At 53.1% G+C, this 23,446-nt stretch overlaps 2 protein-coding genes across 7 annotated transcripts in view; both read right to left on the reverse strand.

Moving 5' to 3' along the window:
- Positions 1–7,198, reverse strand: part of NLGN3 (neuroligin 3) — a 41,124-nt gene extending 33,926 nt beyond the window's left edge. For all 4 annotated transcript variants that reach the window (XM_069867597.1, XM_069867598.1, XM_069867596.1 and 1 more), the window contains exon 1: positions 7,182–7,198. The gene's annotated coding sequence lies outside the window, so the exon portion shown is untranslated. The remainder of the gene's footprint in view (positions 1–7,181) is intronic.
- Positions 7,199–10,942: 3,744 nt separating this feature from the next.
- Positions 10,943–23,446, reverse strand: part of MED12 (mediator complex subunit 12) — a 34,916-nt gene continuing 22,412 nt past the window's right edge. The window contains exons 27-44 of one of the 3 annotated variants that reach the window (XM_069867595.1): positions 22,571–22,750; positions 22,327–22,398; positions 21,864–22,024; positions 21,613–21,774; positions 21,417–21,528; positions 21,079–21,168; positions 20,529–20,638; positions 19,888–20,023; positions 19,456–19,617; positions 18,588–18,965; positions 18,114–18,264; positions 17,704–17,909; positions 17,222–17,302; positions 16,766–16,983; positions 16,007–16,169; positions 13,642–13,785; positions 13,395–13,476; positions 10,943–11,379 (exon numbers count right to left, since the gene is read on the reverse strand). In XM_069867595.1, coding sequence (XP_069723696.1) covers positions 11,336–11,379; positions 13,395–13,476; positions 13,642–13,785; positions 16,007–16,169; positions 16,766–16,983; positions 17,222–17,302; positions 17,704–17,909; positions 18,114–18,264; positions 18,588–18,965; positions 19,456–19,617; positions 19,888–20,023; positions 20,529–20,638; positions 21,079–21,168; positions 21,417–21,528; positions 21,613–21,774; positions 21,864–22,024; positions 22,327–22,398; positions 22,571–22,750 — 2,652 coding nt within the window. In that variant the 3' untranslated portion in view covers positions 10,943–11,335. Of the gene's footprint in view, positions 11,380–13,394; positions 13,477–13,641; positions 13,819–16,006; positions 16,170–16,765; positions 16,984–17,221; positions 17,303–17,703; positions 17,910–18,113; positions 18,265–18,587; positions 18,966–19,455; positions 19,618–19,887; positions 20,024–20,528; positions 20,639–21,078; positions 21,169–21,416; positions 21,529–21,612; positions 21,775–21,863; positions 22,025–22,326; positions 22,399–22,570; positions 22,751–23,446 lie in introns of all 3 variants that reach the window. The other 2 variants (XM_069867594.1, XM_069867593.1) reach the window with 2 other exon arrangements.

Genomic DNA, 23,446 nt, shown 5'->3' on the forward strand with positions numbered 1-23,446 from the left:
TCCTCACCAGCTATGGCTTATCTACAAATTGAATTTCACACTCGCACGCTCCAGAATAAGGCACAGGTGCTGGAGAAGCCACCCTCCCCCTCCACATCTGCCTTCCCCCTCGCCCCACCCTGCTGTGGAGCTGGCACCGAGGAGAATGGCTGGCGGCTCTGGAGGAGCTCCTGGGCAAAGCTGCCAAGCCCACAGAGCCGGCATCGGCTCGCAGCGGCACAGCCGCGGTGCCGGCAGCGCCCTCCAGGTTTGGGCAGCACCGGGGAGAGGGGAGCCTGGCACAAGAGCCACCCACACAGGCTGCTGGCACAGCAGGGCATCTGCAAGATGAATAAGATAAAAGTCCATCCCAGAGTTACTGGTTTCCCCAGAAACCCTGAAGGCTTTCTCAGGGACTCTGGAAATACACCGAGTCGCTACACGCTCCAGTGAGCAGCCTAAAGGGTTCATATCGGAGTCACAGACAGAGATTGCCACCGTCACAGGTCGCACGTATAGCTGGCAGCCCAGATAGATGCAGTGTCAGTCACCTTGGAAGGACCTCAAGCAGTTAGATGTTCCAGTCCAAACCCACAAGAGCTTCTACTCAGCTAAGACAAGCAGCAGGGAAGACTGCCCTCAGTAAGAGCCATCAGCCACTCGTGTTCCCAAACCAAACCCAAAGCTGGTGTGACCAAGCAGAAGACCACGGAGCATCCCTCCTGGGCTGGAGGGTCAGCCCGCAGCCAGGGCAGCTCCACAAAGACTGACAATTGCTCACACAACCAGGGGTTGCTGAGGACTGGACACCAGGCAAGCCAGCAGCTAGGAAGAAAGCCTGTTCAAATTTAATCTGAAATGTATTTTCTATTTTCCCTTGTAGCTTTCTCCTCCCATATTTTCTATCTTTAAGCACAAAAAAAAAAAGCAGAGAGCCTAAAACCTCTGGCAAAAAGCCTTTAATGTGTTTTACTGTAAAGGCTGCCTAGTGTTAAGAAATAAGCTGTACCGAAGCAAATCAGGCAGCTTGGGGATGCCCTGTCTCTCCAGAGGGAGCAGACCAGGATGAAGCAGGACAAGCTGCAAGGACCAGCAATGCCAAGGAAAGGCAATCCCCAGTGACAAGAAGGCTCCCATGCTCTCTGCTGCTTCTCAGAGGTCCCTGAGCACAGCTCTGCCTCGGCAGATGCCCTCTTTGAAGCATCGCTCCCGGCAGACATGGGAGGAGGTTTTTGTTACAAAAAGCAGGTAACAACTTGGCTCCTCTTAACATCGTGAGCATCAAAGCACAGCAGCTCCCTGCCCAAGTCTGCAACTTCAGATCCTCATCAAGAGAGCCCAGCAGCAACAGAGACCAAAATGGCAGTGGAACAGAAACAGAGATCATTTCTGTCTTGAGGCACGGGATTTGTCCCCCCGTGGCTGCAAGCCAGGGGCAGATAGCAGTTGTGCGGTTGCCATTGGGCTGGCTGGATACTTCCCTCAGCCCTCGTGGATGAAGTCCCCCCGAAAGTCATGAGGATGGGAAACAGCATCCTCTTCATGAGCTTCAGCCTGCTTGGGCTCATCCTGCTGCCTCCCACCTAAACACCCCCGGGGACTACTAGATCCCCAGGTCACCCCTGCATCCTCCTCTCCATTTCTCCCACAAGGAATAAATCTCTCCCAAGCCAAATATCTTGTCTCCCTGCTGTCCTTGCATGTCTCTGGACTGCTCAAGGAGCTGGGGAACAGCCTTCTGGCACCCCACGTATGCCGAGGTAAGGCTGAACAGGACCATTGCTGGTCACAGAACATGAGTAGAACTGCCACGTAACATGGGAGGGAAGGTTTATGATCATCCATTTTCAAACCAAGACAACTAGCAACTGCTCAGTGGACAAAAGCCCATCAGAAGTCTCCAGCAAAGGGCCCTGTGATGCCAAGGCAGAGGATCAGTGCTTAGGGCAGATCCCACCTCTCCCACCAACTGCACCTTCATAATGTGGGGAGAGCATCCCACATTCTCAGTGAGGAAGCAGGGATCCGTCTTCCTGTGCCAAGCAAAGGAACACAGAGCTGGATGGGGACAAACTCATCCTTTCCCAAAGCCCAGTGCTCCCTCCTGGGTTCACCCTCTCTGGTAGGCACAGCATTATGAAAACAACAGCTCAGACCAAGGTCCCACCTTGCCCTAGGTACTTTCCTTCCAGTAGTCAGGAGCACAAGCAATTTGCAGCTCAGCAGCTGCCCAAGCCAGAGATGGATCTTGGTGTATTTATTGGTTCAGAGGGAACCTCTTGTCCTTCTTGAATTCATCCCATTTGTCCTGGAACCGATGTAAGGTACCACTGTTCACGGCACCTTGTTCTGAGGATTTCTGCAATTTGATAGCACGTCTGCCAGCGGCAGTGCCCCTCCTCCTGGTTGGCACCTCCTGCTAGCTCCATTTGATGTGACCTTGTACTTGCATGGAAAGAAACAGTGAACGGTTAACCTCTACCCCTTATCTCCTGGCCTCCTGTAGACATATCCTATCCATCTTCTGTTGTTTCTTTTCCAGTCTGAAGAACCCTGCCAATTTAGCCATTTTTAGCAGAGGCCATCAGACCTCTGACCGTTCCTGCTGCAACTTCCAGGCATTTGACTCCACAACGGCCTCAACACCCACACATCTCTCCTGAGCAACTCTGGGCAGCTCTAGGGACAGAGACACAGAGCAACCCCTGACCCGGTCTCCTACATCACTGTTCCACGAGTCCTCAAGGTGCTCAGTGGTGCCTGGAGTCAGGTAAAGGTAGAGGAAAGATGTGAAGGCACCCAGAGTCCCAGACTCGCATCCACTCGCCTTGAGCACTGGGTGCTGGCACGAGGAAATGGACACGGCCACCTTCATGCAGACACTTCAGCTGCGCTCTAGGCTTGAGCTTCTTCTCCCACTCCTTTGGAGTAGCAGCTAACGAATACTTGATGAAGATAAAGTCCCTGTAGTCACTGATCCCCATGCTAAAGGATATTCCGAGCATTCCTCTCCCCAAGCTTATCTCAAAACCTTCCTGACCAGCCTCTGCCAACCATCCTCACCCTCAGAGAGCCGCAGCAGCCCAAGGCCAAACCCAAACAAGGCTCGAGCACAGCATGAGCCTTGTACCGTGCTCTCTCTGCAACCTTTCCCAAACTTTGCCACCTGCTCTGCTGGCACTGTCGGAGCATCTGGCCACCAGGCAAAGCTTCAGCTCTGCTTGCCAGGCACCTCGCAGGATACGCTCACACTGAGATGCAGTTTGAAAATAACAGATGTTACTCCACTGTTCTGCATTTTGCAGTGTCAGGAGCACGGCTGCTTTACCAACAATCCCCTGAGCTCTTTGCCAAGGTGATCTCAGCCCAAACAGAGGTCCCCAACACAAAGTCTTGCCCGCAGACACCCTCCCCACGCCACACGCCTGCCCTGCTGCTGGACAGACAACGTGGCAAAAGGAGGATATTGCAATGGAAAAGTTTTCCAACACAACTGCAAGACTAAACAGGAGCACAGGTTTCATCCTGGACTGCAACCCCACACTGCTACTGAGCCCAAACAAGCCTCCAAACAAACAGCACGTATCGTCCTAACCAAGGAAAACTGCCAGGAGCCGCGCGCACCAGACAGGACCCAGCAGCTGCAGCCAGACGTTCTGCAACCTTCCCCTGCTCCCACTTCACTCCTGTTGGCCCTCACTCACTCCGGGATCTGAATGATGGTGGGTTCAAGCTGCCGGCTCTGGCAGTTGCAGGACCTTTTATTCATTCCCCTCACAGCCGTTGCAGAATCCTGCTGAGGCCAGCAGCGCACAGCACCGGTCACAGTCTGCTCCCTGCCCCCAGCTCTGGGGATCATCACATTAGCAGACCACCAGAGCATTTAGCTGAACACGCAGCACCACTCAGCTCTGCCACAGCCCTCAAACCCCAGTTTTCCTCAAGCACCTTGGTGCCAGGATGCACCCTGCCCCTCCCAGCCCTCTGCAACCACCTCCCCTCCGGGCCAACCCAAGAGCCCTGGCTGTGACTACGGGTACAAATGCCAGACACCGAGCAAGAAGCATCTTTCAAAATGCTTTGTCAGTAGCAGCCGATAACCACAGACCATCAGGGAAGGAATCTCTGTCTGGAATCCCATGGGGAGCAAATAACGGTCTCATCTCAGTGGCATCGAAAACCCTAAGGGCAGAGCCAAGCTGTCCCCATGCTGTCCCTCTGCACTTTGTGTACAGCCCCAGCGGATACTCAGCCCCTCCATGCCCTGCTGCAAGATTTCACAGGTTTCTCTGTGGCTCCTCCAGAGCTCGTGTCCAGACACATGCTCCACATCCCTATTTCCACAGCTTTCCACCATCCTTCCACCCTCCTCCTCCTCCTCTTCGATTTTCCAGCTGCCACCGGCACAGCATGGACACTGGTTTGTCTGAGGCCACAGTTGCTGCCGGACAGCCAAGAGGGCTCCTCTTCTCTGTCTGCTACAAATAGCTCCTAGCAGGAAGGGTAGAGGAGGACAGTGGCAAACTGCTTGGGAGGCAGCAGAATTGCTGTGGTAGGAGAGGTTTAGGAGCTGGCTGAGCTGCTGCTGCTCAGGAACGGTTTAGATGGAGCTTACAGACTCAACAAACTCGAGGTCCCTTCCGTGCTCGTTGTCCTAAAACTCCTCCTCCCTTGACAAAAAGACAAGGCCAGCGTGAGCCTGCCAGAGGATTTTGGCAGCCACCTTCTCCTCTCTCTCACTCACGGACTCAATGTGATCCTGGTCAGAAGGCATCTGGCCCAGGTCTCTGTCTGTGTTGGACATGAGCACCCAGAATAAACCCCACAGGAGGCCAGGAGATTCACAGCCGCTACAGCTGGAGCCTCAGCAGAGCGCCCTGCCAATTCTCACGCTGCCTTCTGAAGCCTTGGCGATGCCCCATTGGCGGCTGCCAGGCTCTGCCCGCCCTCACCGCTCTGCTCTGGAGCATCTTCACTCCAAGTTCTTCAGAAAAGCCCCTACGCAGGCTCTGGGAAGGAGGCGGACCCAGATGCAAGGTCCAGGGCAACACCTCGATCATGGACTCAACCTTCTTCTCTAACAATGCTGCCCTAGACGCACGTTCTGTTGAAGCAGGGCAGCTGGAGGCTGCGCAAGGCAGCAGCGGGCAGACCCTGCCAAGATGGGCGCTGCATCTCCATTTCCTCGGCGCATCTCTGCGCGAGGCTCACGGGTCCAGGGGCTGCCCTGCATCTCGGCGGCCTCCACTCATGCCCTGGTGCTCCAGAGGTTGAGAGCTGCGTGTTTGCAGGTGTCCAACCAAACTCCACATCCTGACGGCACACGTAACCATGGCAACTGCACATGCAAGTGGCAAAGCCTCGAGCTGGGCGAACTGCAAATGCAAATGAAGCAAACACATGCACGATGCTAAAAGTGTGACCTCTAAATGTCAGCCTTTAACCGTTTTGCAGACTCCGGCCCTGGCAGTGACCGCCGGCAGCGTGTGGAGTAGGAGGAGGTTTGCTCCAAGAGGGAGCTCGGGGTGCCCAGCCCTGCGCCGTGGGTCACCTGAGCGTTACCAGAGCTGGGGGGCTCTGGAGCAGAGCAGGGAGGGGAGATGGCGCGTGCATTTCCCAGAGCTAGGAGTGACCCTCGCCTTGGCAACCTGCAGCTCTCTCTCTGCAGACACATCCACCCCCTCCCCAGCTGGCAGACTGGTTTCCCCGGAGCATCCCAGGGTCAAGAGGAAGGAAGGTCCTGCCAGAGTGAGATGAAGAAGAGCCAGCAGAGGTGGTTGCGGGGAGCTGGCTCTGTCAGCTCCCCGAGCCGTGGGGGCACCTCCAGTCCCTGCGCTGTCGCCTGGGGCCAAGCTGGCATTGGACGAGGCGCTCTCAAAGGACAGAAGGAAAATCCCAGCGTCACAGGGAATTCATGCCAGAGCCACCTCCCCGAGGGAGGTCCACGGCCTTGGGAAGGGCTGCCAGCGGAGGCACTCAGAGGTGTCACCGGTTGGGAGAGCGTCCCGTCCAGAAAGAGACGGGCTGGCCAAAGGCCTCGCGTCCCTCATCGCTTCTCCTCTCCCTCGTTGCCGATGGGGCTGGATGCAGACAGACCTCATGGCTAACCGTCACCCACTAAGCCCACCCTGCTCCGTGGAGCCAAGCTGAGGCAAACAGTGCCAACTCCAGTCACAGCACGTGTCAGTGGAGCCACCCGCAACCCCCGTGCCACACGTCCGACCCACCGTCCCGCTCAGGGATGAGCCCAGACAGCACGACAGAGCCCCGAGCTTGCCTGCACCCCAACCCCAGCCCAGGAGAGAGACAGGGAAGGCCCTTTTGCTCTTGGAACCCAGTGACTCATGTTGTTCTCCATGCTGTGCCAAATAAAGCGTGCCAAGAGGATCTCCTGCCTGCCCTTGACCCGGGAATGCTCACACCAGCAGCCTCATCCCAGGCGGCTCTGGGCGCTTCTTGCACCCCAAATAAGAGACCCCACCTGCCCCTGCACCCGGGCCGGGACAGCCCCTGCCCAGCCGAGCGGAGCCGCGCGTGGGGGCGGGTCAGGATGCGGGAGGGACTGGGATGTGGGCGGGTCGGGATGCGGGAGAGACCGGGATGCAGGAGGGAGCGGGATGAGGGAGAGACTGGGGATGCGGGAGAGACTGGGATGCGGGAGAGGCTGGGAATGCTGGAGGGATCGGGGATGCGGGAGAAACCGGGATGCGGGAGAGGCTGGGATGCGGGAGAGACTGGGAATGCTGGAGGGACCGGGGATGCGGGAGAGACCGGGATGAGGGAGAGACTGGGGATGCAGGAGGGACCGGGATGAGGGAGGCACCGGGATGCGGGAGAGACCGGGGATGCGGGAGGCACCGGGGATGCAGGAGAGACTGGGATGCGCGATGGACCAGGGATGTGGGAGAGACCGGGCTGCGGTGGGGATGCGGGTCGGGATGCTGGTTGGGATGCGGTGGGGCTGCGGTGGGGGCCGCGCAGCCGAGGCGGGCGCACAATCCCCCTTTCATCGCGTCGCCATGGCAACCCGCCGGCTCGCCGCGGCCGCTGCTCCGGCCCCGTTACCCCTCCCGGTCCCCGCCGCTCGCTCCCCGCGCCCGCCCCCGCTCCCCACCCCGGCCCCGAGACCCGACCCGGGAGCGGCCCCCGGGGCTCCCCCGGGCCTCGCAGCCCCGTGCCCGGCGGCCCCCGGGCGCACTCACCGTCGGGGGCGGCGGCGGCGCGGCTGCTCCATCGCCGGCCGCTCCGCTCCGCCCGCCCCGACCCCGCACCGGGAGCGCGCGGCGCGTGCACGGCGGGGGCGGGCGGGGGAGGGGCCGCCCCGACGCGCACCCCTTCGCTGCCGCCCCGCACCGCGCAGCCCCGGGCAGCGGCCGCGGGGCCCTCCTCGACTCCGAGCGTCCCCGCACCGCCCCGAGCATCCCGGCACCAACCCCTATAGCCCCTTCTACCTCGAGCATCCTCGTACTGCCCCGGCTACCCTCTTCTACCTACCCCGAGCATCCTCGCACCGCCCTGGGCACCCTCTTCTACCTGTCCCGAGCATCCCCACACCACCCTGAGCATCCTCTTCTACCTACCCTGAGCATCCCTGCGCTGCCCTGGGTACCCTCTTCCACCTGCCCCGAGCATCCTCACATCACCCCCAGTACCCTCTTCTACCCTGAGCATCCCTGCACCACTCTGAGCATCCTCTTCTAGCTACCCCGAGCATCCCTGCGCTGCCCTGGGTACCCTCTTCTACCTGCCCTGAGCATCCTCACATCAACCCCACTACCCTCTTCTACCCTAAGCACCCCACTACCCCTTCTACCTACCCCGAGCATCCCTGTGCTGCCCCAGGCATCCTTTTCTACCCCAAGCATCCCCGCAGTGCCCTGGGTACCCTCTTCTACCTGCCCCGAGCATCTCTGTGCTGCCCCTGGCATCCTTTTCTACCCCAAGCATCCCCACAGCACCTCGGGTACCCTCTTCTACCTGCCCCGAGCATCCCTGCCCCACCCCTGGCACCCTCTTCTACCTGATGCAAGCATCCTGGATACCCTCTTCTACCTCGAGCATCCCTGCACTGCCCCAGGGTCAGCATCTCTCCCCAGGGGCGGGGGAGCAGCCCCTGCCCCTGTCTCAGAGCACCCAGCTGGTGCAGGGAGGATTCTCCAGGTACCAGCATGGGATGCCCGGTGCCAGCCTCAGCCCTGGGGCCGGGGGCCCCCCCTATGCCCCTGTGGGGCCCTGGGCTCGGCAGCCCCGCACAGCCAGACCCAGCGCCCCTGTTGTTCCCCTTCCCAGTGTGGGGTTACCTTCCCCTCCCACGCTCAGCCCCCTGGCAGGCGATGCCTCTCCTCCAGCCTGTTTCTGCCCGCGGCAGGTCTACCTCTCTGTTTTCTCTGCCTGATAGGATTACAGAAATCATTTGAAACAGGGCATGGATTTGGGTCCTGCTGGAGATGTCTGGTCTCTGCATCTCTCTGCCACAGCCAAGCCAGCATCAACTACTACGTCTGAGCAAACGTGCAGTTACCAGCAGACACCTCCACGCTTTCTGATGAGGGCAAGGAGAACTGGGCTCTTCCTCGCTCCCGCTGCAATCCAGACCCCACCTTGGCTCCACAGAGCAGCCACGGCGTCATTTAAGATGCTTGTGCAGCGACATGCGAAGGGCAAACATTTATTCTGGCTCTGGTGCATACCCTGGGCACGTGCACCGAGTCGGAATCCCTGCACCCCAACACAGGCTGGGCTTCACCTGCCCCAGCGCCTGCTGGCTGCCTCTGCAGAGCAGATCAGAGCCTCCCTGGCCCTCCTGCCCTGCTCCCTCTCCAAGGAACTGCTCACCGGCTGGCAGCAGCTGGCCTGGTATACGCGGGGTGAACCACACACTGCCATCCTGTACGCCCTTGAGCAGACAACGCCATCCAGCACCCCGCTGGGTGAACATACAACCCTGGCCCACGCTCACCGGGGTTCATCAGCCCTGAGAAGCCTCTTGAAGGGGCCCCTGGACCGACATCGGGTGCTCGGCAGCAGGCAGGCTCCCTGTGTCCCGCTGCTCAGCAAAACCAGCCCAGGCTGGGGTCACGGTACATGGCTGCAGGGTCCACCTGTGCCAGGCTAGGTGGGTTCCTGCCTACACATCATCACACCGTGTCAAACCTTGTGCAACCTTAGCCTTCTCCTCCTGTGCTGGGCACACACCATGCGGTGCTACTGCATACGCTGCCCGTGGACCCTGTGCAAGCACCCGCTGGGCCATGCAGCACAGCAGGGTCCCCCCGCAGCAGGCACCTGGCCCCAGGGAGGAAGAAGTCATCCCACTTTCCCTAGAGAGGCAAGAGCGTCCCTGGGCTCAAAGCAGGAGGTCAGAACCCTACTCCAGGCTCTCCTGCTGACACACCCTGAGCTGCCCGTGGCTGTGCTGCCTCCTGCCACCCTGCTCTGGCTGCAGAAGAGCCACCTGCATCCCACCTCAGGCAGCGATGCAGAAGGCAGCATCCAAGATGCCGCTGGGTGCAGGCTCAGCTGCCTCCCAGGGCCAGCAGGGGAGGGGGCTGCCGGCCACTGCTGCAACACAGCAGGGAAGGGGGCTTGCTCTGCCCAGGGGCAGTGCCCAGCTGCCCCAGGCTGCAGCTGCCCCTGCAACAACACCAACTGACCCACCTGCAGCACATGGCAAGAGCTTGGCACAGGTGGAAGCGCGGTGCAGCCCGGGGAGGAGCTGGGCACAGAGGAGGCTGGCCCCTAGAGCAGCCACCTGCCTGCTCCTGGACACAGCTCCAAGCTCCAGCTCTTGGGGCAGCAGATGCGGCACGTGGGTCACTGCCGCCCCTCACAGCAGAATCACAGAATCACCAGGTTGGAAAAGACCCACTGGATCATCGAGTCCAACCATTCCTATCAAACACTAAACCATGTCCCTCAGCACCTTGTCCACCGGTCCCTTAAACACCTCCACGGAAGGTGACTCAACCCCCTCCCTGGGCAGCCTCTGCCAGCACCCAATGACCCTTTCCATGAAAAATTTTTTCCTAATGTCCAGCCTGAACCTCCCCTGGCAGAGCTTGAGTAGTCTGAACACAACTGAGGGTTAGAGCCTCACCATTCCTCCTTCCTCTCCACTCCCTCTGCTTGCCTTCTTGCTATGGCCAGCACTACAGGACTGTTTATTCACCCTTAGATTAAAACCAAACACAGCTCTTTCATGAGTTGCTGCAAGCCCCACCCTATGCCACACGGATGGGACAGAAGGAAGACATTAGTCAAAAAAAGCTACCAGAGAGACAGGTCAAATGGTCCACAAGCAAATTGCTGAGAAGGAAGGTGCTGGCGAGGGTGGTTTCCTGACTCAACAGACAGCAGGAACAGATTGGACAAAGCTAAAGCAGCCTGCTAGAGAGAGACAAGACTCCAGGCCAGCAGGCTGTATTACTCAGGTCAAAAGTTGAGAATGGAGCATCTTGCCCCTCCAGAGAAAGCACTGTGGCTGTCAGGAATGAGCTAGCAGAGAAATCTCCCTGCTTATCAGCAAAACTGTTTTGCGACAAGTAGCATTGTGAGTGCACTCAGGCTGCAGCTCCTCCTAGACTGCAGCGGTATAAGAAGCCCAAGCATCTCAGCAACTGCTGCAGCTGGGAAGCTGGGCTTGTTAGGGCTCAGAATTACCCTGCAACGTAACTCCCTCTTCATTTTATACCTCTGTGCTGGTGGAACACGCCACAGACCACTAGTGAAGATCTTAGGTTGACTAAAAAGTTTGCAAAACAAACCTACAAGCATGTGAACATCTGCTTACGAAACAGGGAAGAAGGGCTCTCTTTCCCAAACCAAATGGTTTAGCTTTTCACAAAAGCTGAAAACAAAGACATTATTTCAGCTGAGAAAGACAGACCATGTGTAAAGGTGTTGCTGGGCTGTAGGAAAGAAAGACACGTGCTGGAGAGGAAAGGCAGGCTCTGAGTACACGCTCCTTTTGCAAAGTAAGCTCTCTGTATTCATCCGAGAATGTTTGCAGTACAGGGTTCATCTGGTATAAATAAAGTACAAAATTTTACAATGTCTTCATTATTATTTTAACAAAAATACTAAAAACTGAGTAAAAACTGAAACCAAAGTGGGAAGGGAGACTATCGGCCACAAGGGATTTCCATAAACGTTTGTAGAAATCGGATAGTAAAAACACTTTCTCTGTACAATAAAACCATCCCCCTGGCATCTCCCTGTGAGATGGGCAGCAGCGGCACCTGGGTCATGGGCCCAAGGACAGAGCTTGGGGGCAGCCCCAGTTTGTGGGTCAGGCTGAAGAGGCTGTATCCAGTCCACAGTGATGTCTCCCTCCTGGCTCAGGCTGAAGTGCCACAGATCAGTAGCGTCCAAACGGGTTGTTGTTCTGCTGTGTCTGTGTATCTGTGGAGGTCAAGACAGAGTTAGACAGTCACAAGGTCTGGTTCAGAAAAGAGATTCTGCTCCCCACACCATCAGCACAGTATGAGGAGTGTGTCACAGGTTGTGAGAAGAAAAATATAACCTTTATGGCGCTCCCTGCTCTGCTTATTTGTCTGAGCCTTTAGGAAGCAGAACAGTCAGGACCTCACATTCTTCAAGGAAGAGACAGATATGTGCTAGTCCTAACCCTGAAGCTTCTTCAGAGGAGATCTCTCCATCCCTCGTGGTGGAAATGGTGCACCATAACAAAGCCTTGAAAGGTGGTAGCTAGCTAGGAGGATGAGTTCATGGACAAATTTTCTGATTTTGAAAGAAAATCCCACCTGCAGCCACACAGTCAGTGTCAAACATTGATCCTGAGGCACACCCAGTAACCAATTAGCAAAGGTTTTGGAGACAACTGTTCTGGCCCTCTATCATTATTTTGGTACAAATTAAGGATATGCCTAAAGGACCTCCAGGACAGCACAAAAAGGGCAGGAAACACAGTTAAGTTATACTTGAGAACCTTCTGAACTACCAAATTGCTAGGACTGATGCTTTGTGATGTACACTGTTCCCAGTGCTCAATACTTGGGTACTGTCCAAATAATAAAATGCTGACATTGTTTTCCTGAAAGCCCATAAGCGTGTTTGACTTTCAATCAAACCAAGTAAAAGGAGACTGGTGTAACCTGGCTAGCCTGCTCTCCTTCTCAGCTATGCTGGACAACAGCACGTTTACAGATACCCTGGAACCTCCTAACACAGCCTATCCTGACCCCCAAGTATTCTTGTTCCCCTCCTACAGGCTGTTCTTGGTTTATGTCCTGCTTTCCATTCCATCCCAGACGCTACAAATAAGAACTCCAGATGGTTCCTGGTAGAGCTGATGCAAACCCAATGAGGGAGCATGAAAGTTGCATGCTGACACACGGCTGCATTGGACCCATGCAATCTGTTTTATATGGAACAGCTCCGTTTGCTGTACAGACGGGATACAAAAATATGGTTTTTCTGCTATATTCAGATTTTTATATGAGGTCTTCCTATACTTGAACATCCTGGATCCTTGCACAGACTCGTGGTTTGTGAATCAGGCAAGTGGGAAACTTAGCACATTAAAACTTCTGATGTGGGGACCTTTTTTTGGTCACAAGGACTAAGAATTTTCCATCAGGGAACAAGTGCAAGCACAATTTCCCAGCTCCCACTCCACACATTATTACATCTAGCCCAGCCTCACGCTTAATGCACTGCAAAAAAACCTGTGCAGTCAATTTCTGGGCATTTTCACAGCATGTCTGCCATTTTTACGGCAGAAAAGCCAGTGAGGTGACAGTAAAACAGCAGGCCATTCAGAAGGGAACAGCAGACATCGGGTTCTGTTTCTAGATTCCTCAGCCAGTAGTTCAATGCAGATGATAGGAATACAGTGCCAGACTGAACACCACCTCTGCCATTACCATGTCTGTGATGGCAGACACAGAAACCCACAGAACACCATAAACAGAGCAACTGTGCAGCAACACTTGCCAGAACACCCTCCCTGCCTCCAAGAAGTCTTGCCCCTATCACAACGTGAACACAGTATCTCTGGGTCTTCCACCAAGTGAATATCCCAGAACTGCAACTTCCCTGTCCCCCTCAGAGATCATCTGCAGCAGAGGAAACATCACTGAATGCTTTAAAGCCACAGACTGGATCCTTTTAGGACAGCTGCATGGCAGCCCCTACAAAGGCTCAGCTCCCTCATGCCTCTGCAGGCAGCAGCAGAAAAGTCTGGAAGGTTGCTCACAAACTGGCAAGCACTGCCTGCCCTGCTGTTGTGCCCTCTTGGGCCAGGAGCTCTAAGTTCTAATGCCCCCTCCCTACCAGCATCATTCATGGCCTCACACCGACAGTCTGGCTTGGCCTTGCTTCTCTGCACCAGGGTACCTGCAATAGAAAACCATGGGGAGAAGACTAGGGACAGGATCAAGGACGCTAAGGCTTACTGGAAAGCTGCTGTTGAAGCTGTCGAACCAGAGCAGCTGTTTGCTGCTGCTGTTGTGTCTGCTGAAGGCCCTGGCGCTGGAACTGCAAAAAAGAGAAACACAGTTATAACCACACCACCTGGCCGGCAGCCTCAGCATTCACACAAGCCCTGGGAAGCACAGAGGCGGGAGAAGAGGGGGATGCAGGTGGAACACGGCTGGATTTGTGCTGGACTATCACATCCCTCTGCCTCTGAGGAACACTCACAATGGGCTGCTGGGGGGGAAGAGCCTGCATCCCCAGCCCTGGGGGCTGGCCCTGCGCCTGTGGCTGAGGCACTGTGGAGACCTGGGGTTGCTGTTGCGGCGGTGGCTGCGGCTGCTGTTGTTGTTGTTGCTGCTGCTGCTGCTGCTGTTGTTGTTGTTGTTGTTGCTGCTGCTGCTGCTGTGAAGACAAAAGAGAAGAGACCATCAGGGAATTGTCTGGGCAATGCACACAGCAACAGGGCACAGGAAGGTCTGAAGGAGCAAGGCCATTCCGTGCAGTAACGTACCCTCTTACACCATCTTCCTTACGGGTTCCTCAATTACCCAAATTTCACCAGCACCCTGCTCTGGGCTGAGAAATGGCAAGAAATGGCAAGACAGTAACAAAGTTCTGCAAGATGAGGTATTGGCAGATGGCAGGAAGAGAACTATGAGTAAGCTGGGGAATGACCAGGAGCAAACAAGATACAAGAACAGAAAAATAAGAGCTACATCAAGAGGTTGGCTGGTTCATCTCTTGCCTCCTGCTTAGGATCAGTCATACTGGCTTCACCAAGCATTGGCCTGACCCACTTTGCATTTTTTCCAGAGATAGCAACAGAGCTCCTACAGCCTCCCTACGTGATCCACTCTAGGTCACAACTACTCCTGCTACTGGAGTTCTCCTTGATCTCTACCTTGAATCTCATATGTTATGATTTAAGGCCATTTCTTATCCTACAGCCAAGGGGCAAGAACAGGCAAGGGGTTTTTGGCTTTTTTTGAAGACAAAAAATTTGGAGACTTATGTCTCAATGCTTCAATGGAAGCTGCAAGTGCTCCCTAGGAATACACTGGGTAAACATCAGAGAGAAAGGGGAGGCAGTAAACAACAAGACACAGTGGACAATCATAATTGGATACAAGAACTAGTCACAAACACATTGAGTCTTGGATACAAAAGGATTCGACGCAAAGGGAGTAAGTTTCTAGAACAGTCTCCTAACTTCCATCTTAAACCAATCTGGCCACTTAAGATTCTTCAAACGGATTCTACAACCTGGGTACACAAGAAAGCAGACAACTAACTGAATGAGCCTGGATACCCCTACTGGATTTCAAGTCCTACCTTCTTGCAACAGCTGACTACAACCCATGCAAGACACACCAAAAGGCTACCCGTCCTGTCTACAAGCCACTTCATCATGACAGTCAACTCGAGCACCAGAAGTCTGTTCTGCAGCCGGTACGCCTCGGATAACGCAGAAGGAGTCACAGTAACAGGAGAACTGGGCAGCCCGCTTTTCATTTTTTAGCAACCAAGCAGTTCAGCTAAAGCTGAAGATATACGTGAAGTTATTGAGCTAGGAGAAGTGCTAGCAATTTGTATGAGGCATGTTCTATTTCTAAATATGAGTGATGGAGAACCTAAAAGAAACCAAGTGAATAGTCAGGGGGTGCTACTCATCAAAAGGACTAAAAGCTGCTGACCGTGCTACAGGCAGTCTGTTGTCCAGTGCGAGGCAGCAGTTCTCAAATACTGCTGACAGCAGCTCTCTGCAGGAAGTACTGTCTTGTTCAGGCCCTTCGCAGAACACAATACCTCAGCACTCCATGCCATGTCAAGTCTCCCGGTATCCTACAGGTCTCTTAGGCTTTGTCATAAGGAATGCAATTAACCAATTAACCCAAACTATTTCTGGGTTTCTCTGTCAATTCAATACATTACCGTAACTCCAAGAAATGTATTCATACCTGTATATCATGCAAGTATTTAATGTTGATAAGACCATAACGCAAGTCCATGGAATACTCATGCCTATTGACACACGTCCGTGAACTTCTCTGAACCTAGAAGCTGGGTCTAACCACTAACTTTGGATCAGTTTTCACCATCTGCTCTTACATGTGGATTGCGTGGACTGATTCACACCAGATTTCCTGCTACTGAAAATCACAATCAACACTATTTTTGACCTTGTGAAACTGCAGATATGCCCCTAAAAATGACCTTATAAAGAAGAACTCTACCTGCTCTTGTGTGAGCAGAGGTTTCACTTTGTTTCTAGCTCCTCCAACACTTCTAAGACAGGTAGCTTTCTGCACAATCTTATGGGCTCAGCTGCGGCAGAAACAGGTGGGATGCAGGCCACAGAGGACTAAATAGACCCTAACTTCCCTTTAGCTCATGTTGGATGACTGGCAAAAGGCAGTACAGCAGGTGTCCCTGAAGGAAGAACCGCCTAGCAAATTATTACAGAGCCCCCAGAGCTGACAACCTTTCTGGAACAGAGGGGCAGAGCAGAGCATTGCTGACACAGAGGTAGGCAGCACCGGGCAAGCCTCCTCCAGCTCCAGCAGCCTTCCTCCTGTCAGAAACCACTCACCCTCAGCATCTGCTGCTGCTGTTGCTGCTGCTGCCTCAGGTACTGCTGCTGCTGCTGGTCAGGCAGTATCTGGCTGGGTCGAATTCCTGAGGGGACTCCTTGTGGACCCAAATGGTTCATTCCACTCATCATGGGGGCCTGCTGTATTGACTGGTGAGGAAACCTGCAAGAGAAAAGGACAGGCTCATGGAGTAAAAGATTCATGGGCAGCCTGCTTCTACAATCCAAACCCCATTTATGGCAGAAGCCCAAACAGCTCACTGCAATCCAGGCAGACTCTCTGCAGAAAGGTGAGGATGCATGGGCCTCTCAGGCATTTGAGCCAAACCGCTTTTCTAGAAGACCTAAGTAACAGGCCTCGGCCCACCCTCCCGCATGGTGTCCCAGACGGATTTATGCCTGGTCAGAAGCAGTGGAAATCCCAGATCTAGCTGCTTGATAGTGCTCTGCAGGTTAGATTTAAAACTAAAACTATGACTTTCCCAGGTTAATTTTCTCATACTTCCCAATTCTTTCTCCAGCTGCTAACCCCGTCTCCCGCATGCAACCAGAGTCTCCAAATTTTATCCTGTCTCTCGGTTTCTTCCCAGGACTGAAAGCTGGATAAAGATGTTCCCCTGAGGGTGTGAAGGACTTGGGTGTTGTATAATACAGCATGGAGAACAGGCTTTTCACAGATTGGTGTTAGGGTCACCTGAGCAGAGCAAGGAAGCCTTTGATGAAATACAGCTTATTAACACCCAGTATGGTGGGAAGTACCTCTGTGTGTTGCTCAAGGTGTGCCCATAGCCAGGGGCCTGCTGGTGTATGTAGCCGCTTGGTCTCTGCTGCATCTGTCTAACAGGATCCACCAGGGCAGGATTAGAGCTGGGGTGGGAATTCTGATAGGGCTGGCCAGAATAAGTGGGAGGTACCATCGTGCCTGACTGGGAAGGGTGCTGCTGAAGGCCTATGTGTGAGACATAAGGTGTGTAACCCTGAAATGAAACAAAAAGCCTTTATCAGTCATGGAGAAAGGTACAAAAGAGAATTTGGAACAAGAGACATCAGCATCCTGTAAATACTATCACAAGGCTGCTCATCTCCAGGATTCAGATTCACGCTGCCCAGTAAATAAGGAGCAAGAAGAGCCAACACATTTCAGCATTTAGCAGCAGAAATGAAGATGCTCCCCTGTGCTGTATTCCAATCTTACTTACAGCCACTGTCACCTACCTGGGAGGGCTGTAGTGCTCCATAGGATGGGGTTGGAGCCATCTGGCGCACAGGCTGCTGTCCCATTATGCCTTGGCCCTGCTGAAAGGTGACAGAGAAACACTTTTTTTGCATGTCTCCAAAGGGCAGGACATCGCTCTCTCTTTTCATCAGCTCCCACCAAAACAGACAAGTAGCTTCACTGCTAAACCTACAAGGCTGCTGCACAACATGCAGATGCCAGCGACTTCTGCCTCACTCCAACTTGGGAGAAATAGATCATTAATATCCCTATCGCCCCACAGCCAGAATGTCCCCCCTCTCACTGTCCAGCAGCTGCAGATGCCCCTGAGCTTTCCCTGAGCCTCCAACCAAACGTTAGCGATGTGGGCCCACAGAGCAGGTGGCTGCACCAGAGGAACACATACTAGAGACAACATCTTTCCAAGGGAGAAACAGAGATGGGGTGGAGAGTTCTGGCTAGAGTCACAGCTCCGACTTACCAACTTTGCCTGAAGCTGCTGCCTCAGTATCTGTCCCTGGGACACTGGAGGCTGCTGTCTGTACACCGCTGGCTTGTAGGAGGGGTCAATGCCCATCATGCTCCCCATCCCTGGAGGCAGCACACCACTATAGGGAGGACGACTCTGAACCAGTTTCCCCAGTGGCATGCGTACAGGTCTGTAGGATGTATCCAAGCGAGGGCCACCTGCAAGACAGAGTAAGATGATGATTAGTCACATGCTATTGCTGAGCCTGGTAGCTCCAGAATGACTGTTTATCACTGTATCTGGACACATGACAGACAAAAGGGGAAAGTACAGGGACCTGGGTAGGACCATCTCACAGAAGGGGTTCCTACAAGAGGTTCCCGAAGAGATGCATTATATGCTCGCCTCTCCTGTTCACCTACCTGCTGGAAGAGGCTGATTCTGGGCATAGAGTCCCACTGGTGATTGCCCATATGCGAGCCTTGACATTGTGCTTCCCGACTGGTGATGCAAGAGTTCTGTGGGCATCCCAACTCCATATGAAACCCCTCGGCTAGGGCCCAACACAAAATCCTGCAAAGACAAACAAGGAGTAAGAACGACCAACGTGCACTGGGAATTCATGAATGGATGAAGAGTATGAAAGGGTTGCAAAGTCCACAGTTGGAAGCCTAGGATTCTACCTGAGCCAGGCAGCCTCCTTCCCTTTCATTAAGAAAATGTATGCCCTGCCTCAAGCTAGAGAGAGCAGGATAGAGCTCCAGCAGTCCCAGGCGAGAGGTAACACATCCCATCTTCACCTTTACACCACTCCCAGGCTCCTCAGGAAGACTCAAGGGAATGCTCTCTGACTAGGAGGGGTGGACACTGGAGGTCCATAGCTGTTGGGCAATTACCTCCGTTTTGCTGGCAGATTGGTTGCGTTTCTTGGTTTTACTCTGTTTCTTCTTGCGTTCTTCGGTAGAGGTGGCAGGATTGGAGCTTGTTTTATCAGCCTTGGCTGGTTCTGCAGCTTTCTTCTCTGGCTCTAAAGCCACAGGTGTAGGAGGTTCTTCCTCCTCAGGGGGCAGTGGCAACGGCTCCAGGTAGTAACTACGGGGCTTCGGTTTCAAGTGCGTGTGGTACAGAAGAAGCCTCTGCTGCTCCTCAAATCTAGACACCTTGCGATCCACCCGGACTGTCCCAAACCATCCCCAGGAGAGGGGGGCTGAGTGCTTTAAGCCCTCAAACAGATCCCAAGGGGAAATCTTCTGCTTTGTAGAGACCTGCAAACCCTTTAAAGCAAAAGAGAGAAGAACTGCCAAGCTCCTGTTGTTTCTCATATGAGGATACAGAAAACTATGCCTTCTTTAGGCTTTAGTAAACAGTCTGAGCCCTTACTAATGGTCCCTGCTCTTCCACATGACAAAGCAGTATTCTAAAGGGTTTCATAAACAACCGCCAGACACAGTTCTTCTGCACGCTGACATTACCCAGTAACTCACATGACATAGATTATGAGTTTTCCTTTATGCTTAGTACAGCCTAAGTACGAAACCATAGTTTAAATAACTTTTCAGGCCATAGCATTAACACCCAGCTTCACCCTTTTTCAACACGTCTAAGTGCCAGCTTATCTGCATGCAGCCAGTCACTTCAAGCTCAGCAGGCAACAGGCACTGCATACAGATGCCGCCCAAGCTGTACAGGCTCAAGACATCAGAGGACAAGGTGACACCTGCACTCAGGAACTGTGATGCAGACAAAAAAAAAATCTTCATTTACCTCCTTCTTGAAGATGGAGTCAAATCCAGCTATTTTATTGCCTTTGGTGTCAATGAGAGATCCCTGAGGTTCACAGGTGATGACATCTCGGGTCTGCTTGGGAAGTGGCAGTAGTTGTCGTACCTTCTCCAGGCTGTCAGATTGCCGGTCCCCCAGCTCCTTCTGCACAAGTAGAATAGACAAGACTTGAAGAATCGCTCAGGAAAAATCATTCAAAGCCCACTTGTGCCTCTTCCGCTGTCAACCTCCATCGCTGCATTATCTCTCACCAACTCACCCTTCAGCCCTACAGGGCCATTGGGGCCACCCTCACTGCTTCATCTGAACAGCAGCAACAGCACAAGTACCATTTGTGAGACACAGGTAAATCTGCATAGTTAGACAACCACGACAGTGCACACTGCTCCCCACACAGGGCCTGGTGTCTCTCACCCTGAGTTTCTTTACGAGATTCATGTATGCCCGTTTGTTCTCCTCCATGCTGCCCTGAGAAATGCTGGACATATCAGCAGCCAGGGTGCCGTTGATAAGAACACTCAGCATATCCAACACAGTGGTGAAGAGCTCACTGTTGATCAGAGCAGAAAGGTCAAAGTCACCTGAGAAGCAGATATAAAATCTCTGCTATCATAGTAACATCAAACAATATTAGATTGCTGAGAGTACTGCCTACAGACAGAAGTGCCAAGTGCTCTTCAGACAAACCTCCCACACTAATCCTCCTCTGCTCATACACCACAGGGTGTTCACACTTGAGTCAAGTGCAGTATCACACACAGATTAAGACTGGACTCCTGCCTATCCATTCAGCTTCTCCAAAAAGCCAGTCAAGACTCAGCCCTCCCTTACTTATCTCTCTATATCTGGAAAGCCAAGTGTATTTCGGATATGTCAGAGGGCACTTGGAAATTAGGAGCTAGATTGTAGCCTGCTATTACTCCAAAGTCTCTTTTGGCTTTCACACTCCTTCTGACAGATCTCGAGAAAAAATCTAGCTCACAGGAGAAAAGGGGCCATGCTAACGACTGCCTCCCCTGGGAAATACATGGATCAGAAGTCAGCCAGAAAGTTACTTGTTTGACTGCATGTCCACCGTCCCACTGCTGATGATGTCCAGGAGGAGCACAGCCCATTCAGTTGTCTGCTGGGTACTGCGTTGAACTGTGTCAAACATTCCCCCCACCTGGCAGAGAGAAGTAGTTTAGTCATAAGGACACCAAGAAGAAAGACTAAGATTTAACAGCGAGAAAGGAACCTAAACCAGAGCAAGTCCTGTGCTACAGCAACTCCTACTGAGAACTGAAGGAGGCTGCAGTCAGCAGAACAAACCTCAGATGCAAGTATTAGTGCTATGGACTGCAGAAGCATTGAAATGGGAAGGCAGATCTCCAAAACCAAAGGCTACGGATTTCATCCCAGTAAAACAGAACAAGGAAGCTTTTCCATGCATCCTAATTCACTCAGGGCTCAAGACCTAGAAGCAGCCCAAGTGCCTCTCCTACTTCCTTGCCTCAGGACATATATAGCCCCTCCAGTGCACACACTCCAGAAAAAAAGGAAAAAAAAAAAAGGCAAACAATCCTTCACCCCATTGGGTTAAGCTCTTTTTCGGCAAGCACTCACCAAATTCAGACGTAGCTTCAGGGCCTCATGCATCAGCTGCTTGGCTTTGCAGTCATCTTGGTACTGATCTTCCCGCCAATTCGTAACAATCTAAGAAAATTAGAAGGGAGGACAGACCTCACAAGCTGTTCACTTAAGTTTATAGAAAGCAGCTTCTACTGCCCACTGTCCAGTGACTTGGAGATGGTCAACTCAAGCACCCTATACCAACTAGGGTAAGTTCTTTGCCTCATTGAGCATATAATCAGACAGACAACATCCCCAAGGACGTGCCCGACAGCTTGCCTGCTGGAGCAGTAAGCCCTTGAAGACAGTGAGGGGAGAGGTAAGACACCTACCTGTTGGACCTGACTGTACAGAGAGGTGAGAAGGCCTTCCCGTTGCTCATCCTGTCCTTTCAAGCACGTTAGCACCAGTGATAGGAACGGCTGCTGGCTCAGGAGGGACATGCTGCAGAAGAACAGAGATGGAGCTATACTGCCAGGCCGGGGGATCAGCACAGCAAGCACGGCCTGCCCTTTCCCCACAGCTCACCTCTTCTGCTTCTGGCGGTCCCGTTCCTTGCGGGATGATGACCCCAGATGTTGTCCTTTCTCCAGTTCTTCTCCAGCAGCTTTCAGCACATGGCCCTGCACTGACGTTGGAAGCTTGGCAATCAGAGGGGCCACCAGCCACACTCCTGATCTCTCCAGGGAGCTGTAACAACAAGAGAGAAAAGCAGTTTGCAAACCAGCCTATGATTCAGACTCATCTACAAGACAGCTGCATGCTGAGACTACACCTACCTGAGGATGGGTTTGGATTTGTTGCTGGCAGGTGTAGCGCTCGCTGAGCTACTGATATTGTTGACTCCATTGCCAGCAGAGCTAGCAGAGCTGGTCTCTGCTGACTGCTGGAATACCTCAATGGTGGCCTTGGCTATATTTTCTAACAAGGAGTTCATCTCCTGGAGATAAGGAGAAAAGACAGCCAAGTTCTTCTCTGAGAGCATACACTGACCGGGCTTGCACATCTCAACACAACTCATATAAACCAGTTTGCCAGTTTCACCATGTCTGCAGCTCTCCAGGTCTCAGATTCACTGTACCCTTCTCATGCCTGGCTCTCACAGGCCTGCCTCCCTCCCTCCTTGTTTACTTTCTCTCTATTCCCACTTCTTCCTGGCCACCTTTCCACCACCTCACAAGCAGCCATTCCAACACTAGCAACACATATCTCTGTGTGGTCCCCTCTGAGCAAGAAACTCACATTGTTTGCTGTCTGCTTAATCATTAGCTGCAGCTCCAGCGAGGACTGCCTCATGGTCCACTGGTCCAGATTCTGCAATACATGCATGCATACTTCATATGAGTCCTTATCTCAGTTCAAACTACGTCAGCTCCCGTGACAATGAGTGTCAGACCCCCCAGGGGGCTGCGTTTGGGACAACTCCCCTCTAGCATGACATTAGGCAATGACTAGGACATGCTTAGATTCTGCCAGGAGCCTGCACCTGTAAGATGCGCTTAATCCTCTGCCGCTGAGGATTTTCTCCTTCTTCATTGTCCAGCAGCCGGTGTGGATAACAAATCAGCTGCATCAGCCTCTGGGCCTGTGTGCTGCTCAGGACAGGATCCTGCAAGTCATTGCTGTCTTCACAGAGGGACTTGAGACATCGCTCACCTACCCACTCCTGCAAGATGAAAGCAGAGTCAGCACAGTCAAACTCATGTCTGCTTCCAAACCAGCATCCCTGTTTTCAATCTCGGAGAGACACATCAAACTCATAAAAGCCTTATTAGTACGCAGTTATGCCTGATAATCATTTCTCTTCATGAATGGTACTATCCTGATTCAGCAGGCAGCAGGCATAGCACAGCAATCACAACAGAGGAAATATCAACTTTGACAAGTCAGCAGCGGTGCCAAACAGTAGCTGCTGTTTCTTTTGATAAAATATTGGTATGATTCACATACACAGTCACTGCCATGCCCAGGCTCCACCCACACTGCTGCCTGGGGTCGAAAGATCAGAAAGGATCACTTAAAACTATTTGGTCTGTTTCCTGCACAACAAAGCCCCAGAGCTGTCGTGAATTAAATAATTCAGAGCAGCAGCTAAGGCTAATCTCAAATACATCTTATGGAAAAGCATGCCCCTTAATTCTTAAAAATAGTGATGGAAAACACACTACTGTCCTCAGTAAAAAACAGTGACTTTACTTCTCAAAGCCTGGAAGGGGAAACAACTAACTGGATGCAAGACATTTATAAAGCCACAAATCGTGAGAAGGTAAACGGAAAACTTTCATTGTCAGCCTCTCAATTTTAGTTGGTAGCCCCTAGAAGTGTTACAAAGACAGCAGTTTCCAAAACAAACATGAGGTAG

Source organism: Phaenicophaeus curvirostris, chromosome 13, assembly GCF_032191515.1.
Source record: "Phaenicophaeus curvirostris isolate KB17595 chromosome 13, BPBGC_Pcur_1.0, whole genome shotgun sequence".
In the NCBI taxonomy this organism is placed as follows: domain Eukaryota; kingdom Metazoa; phylum Chordata; class Aves; order Cuculiformes; family Cuculidae; genus Phaenicophaeus; species Phaenicophaeus curvirostris.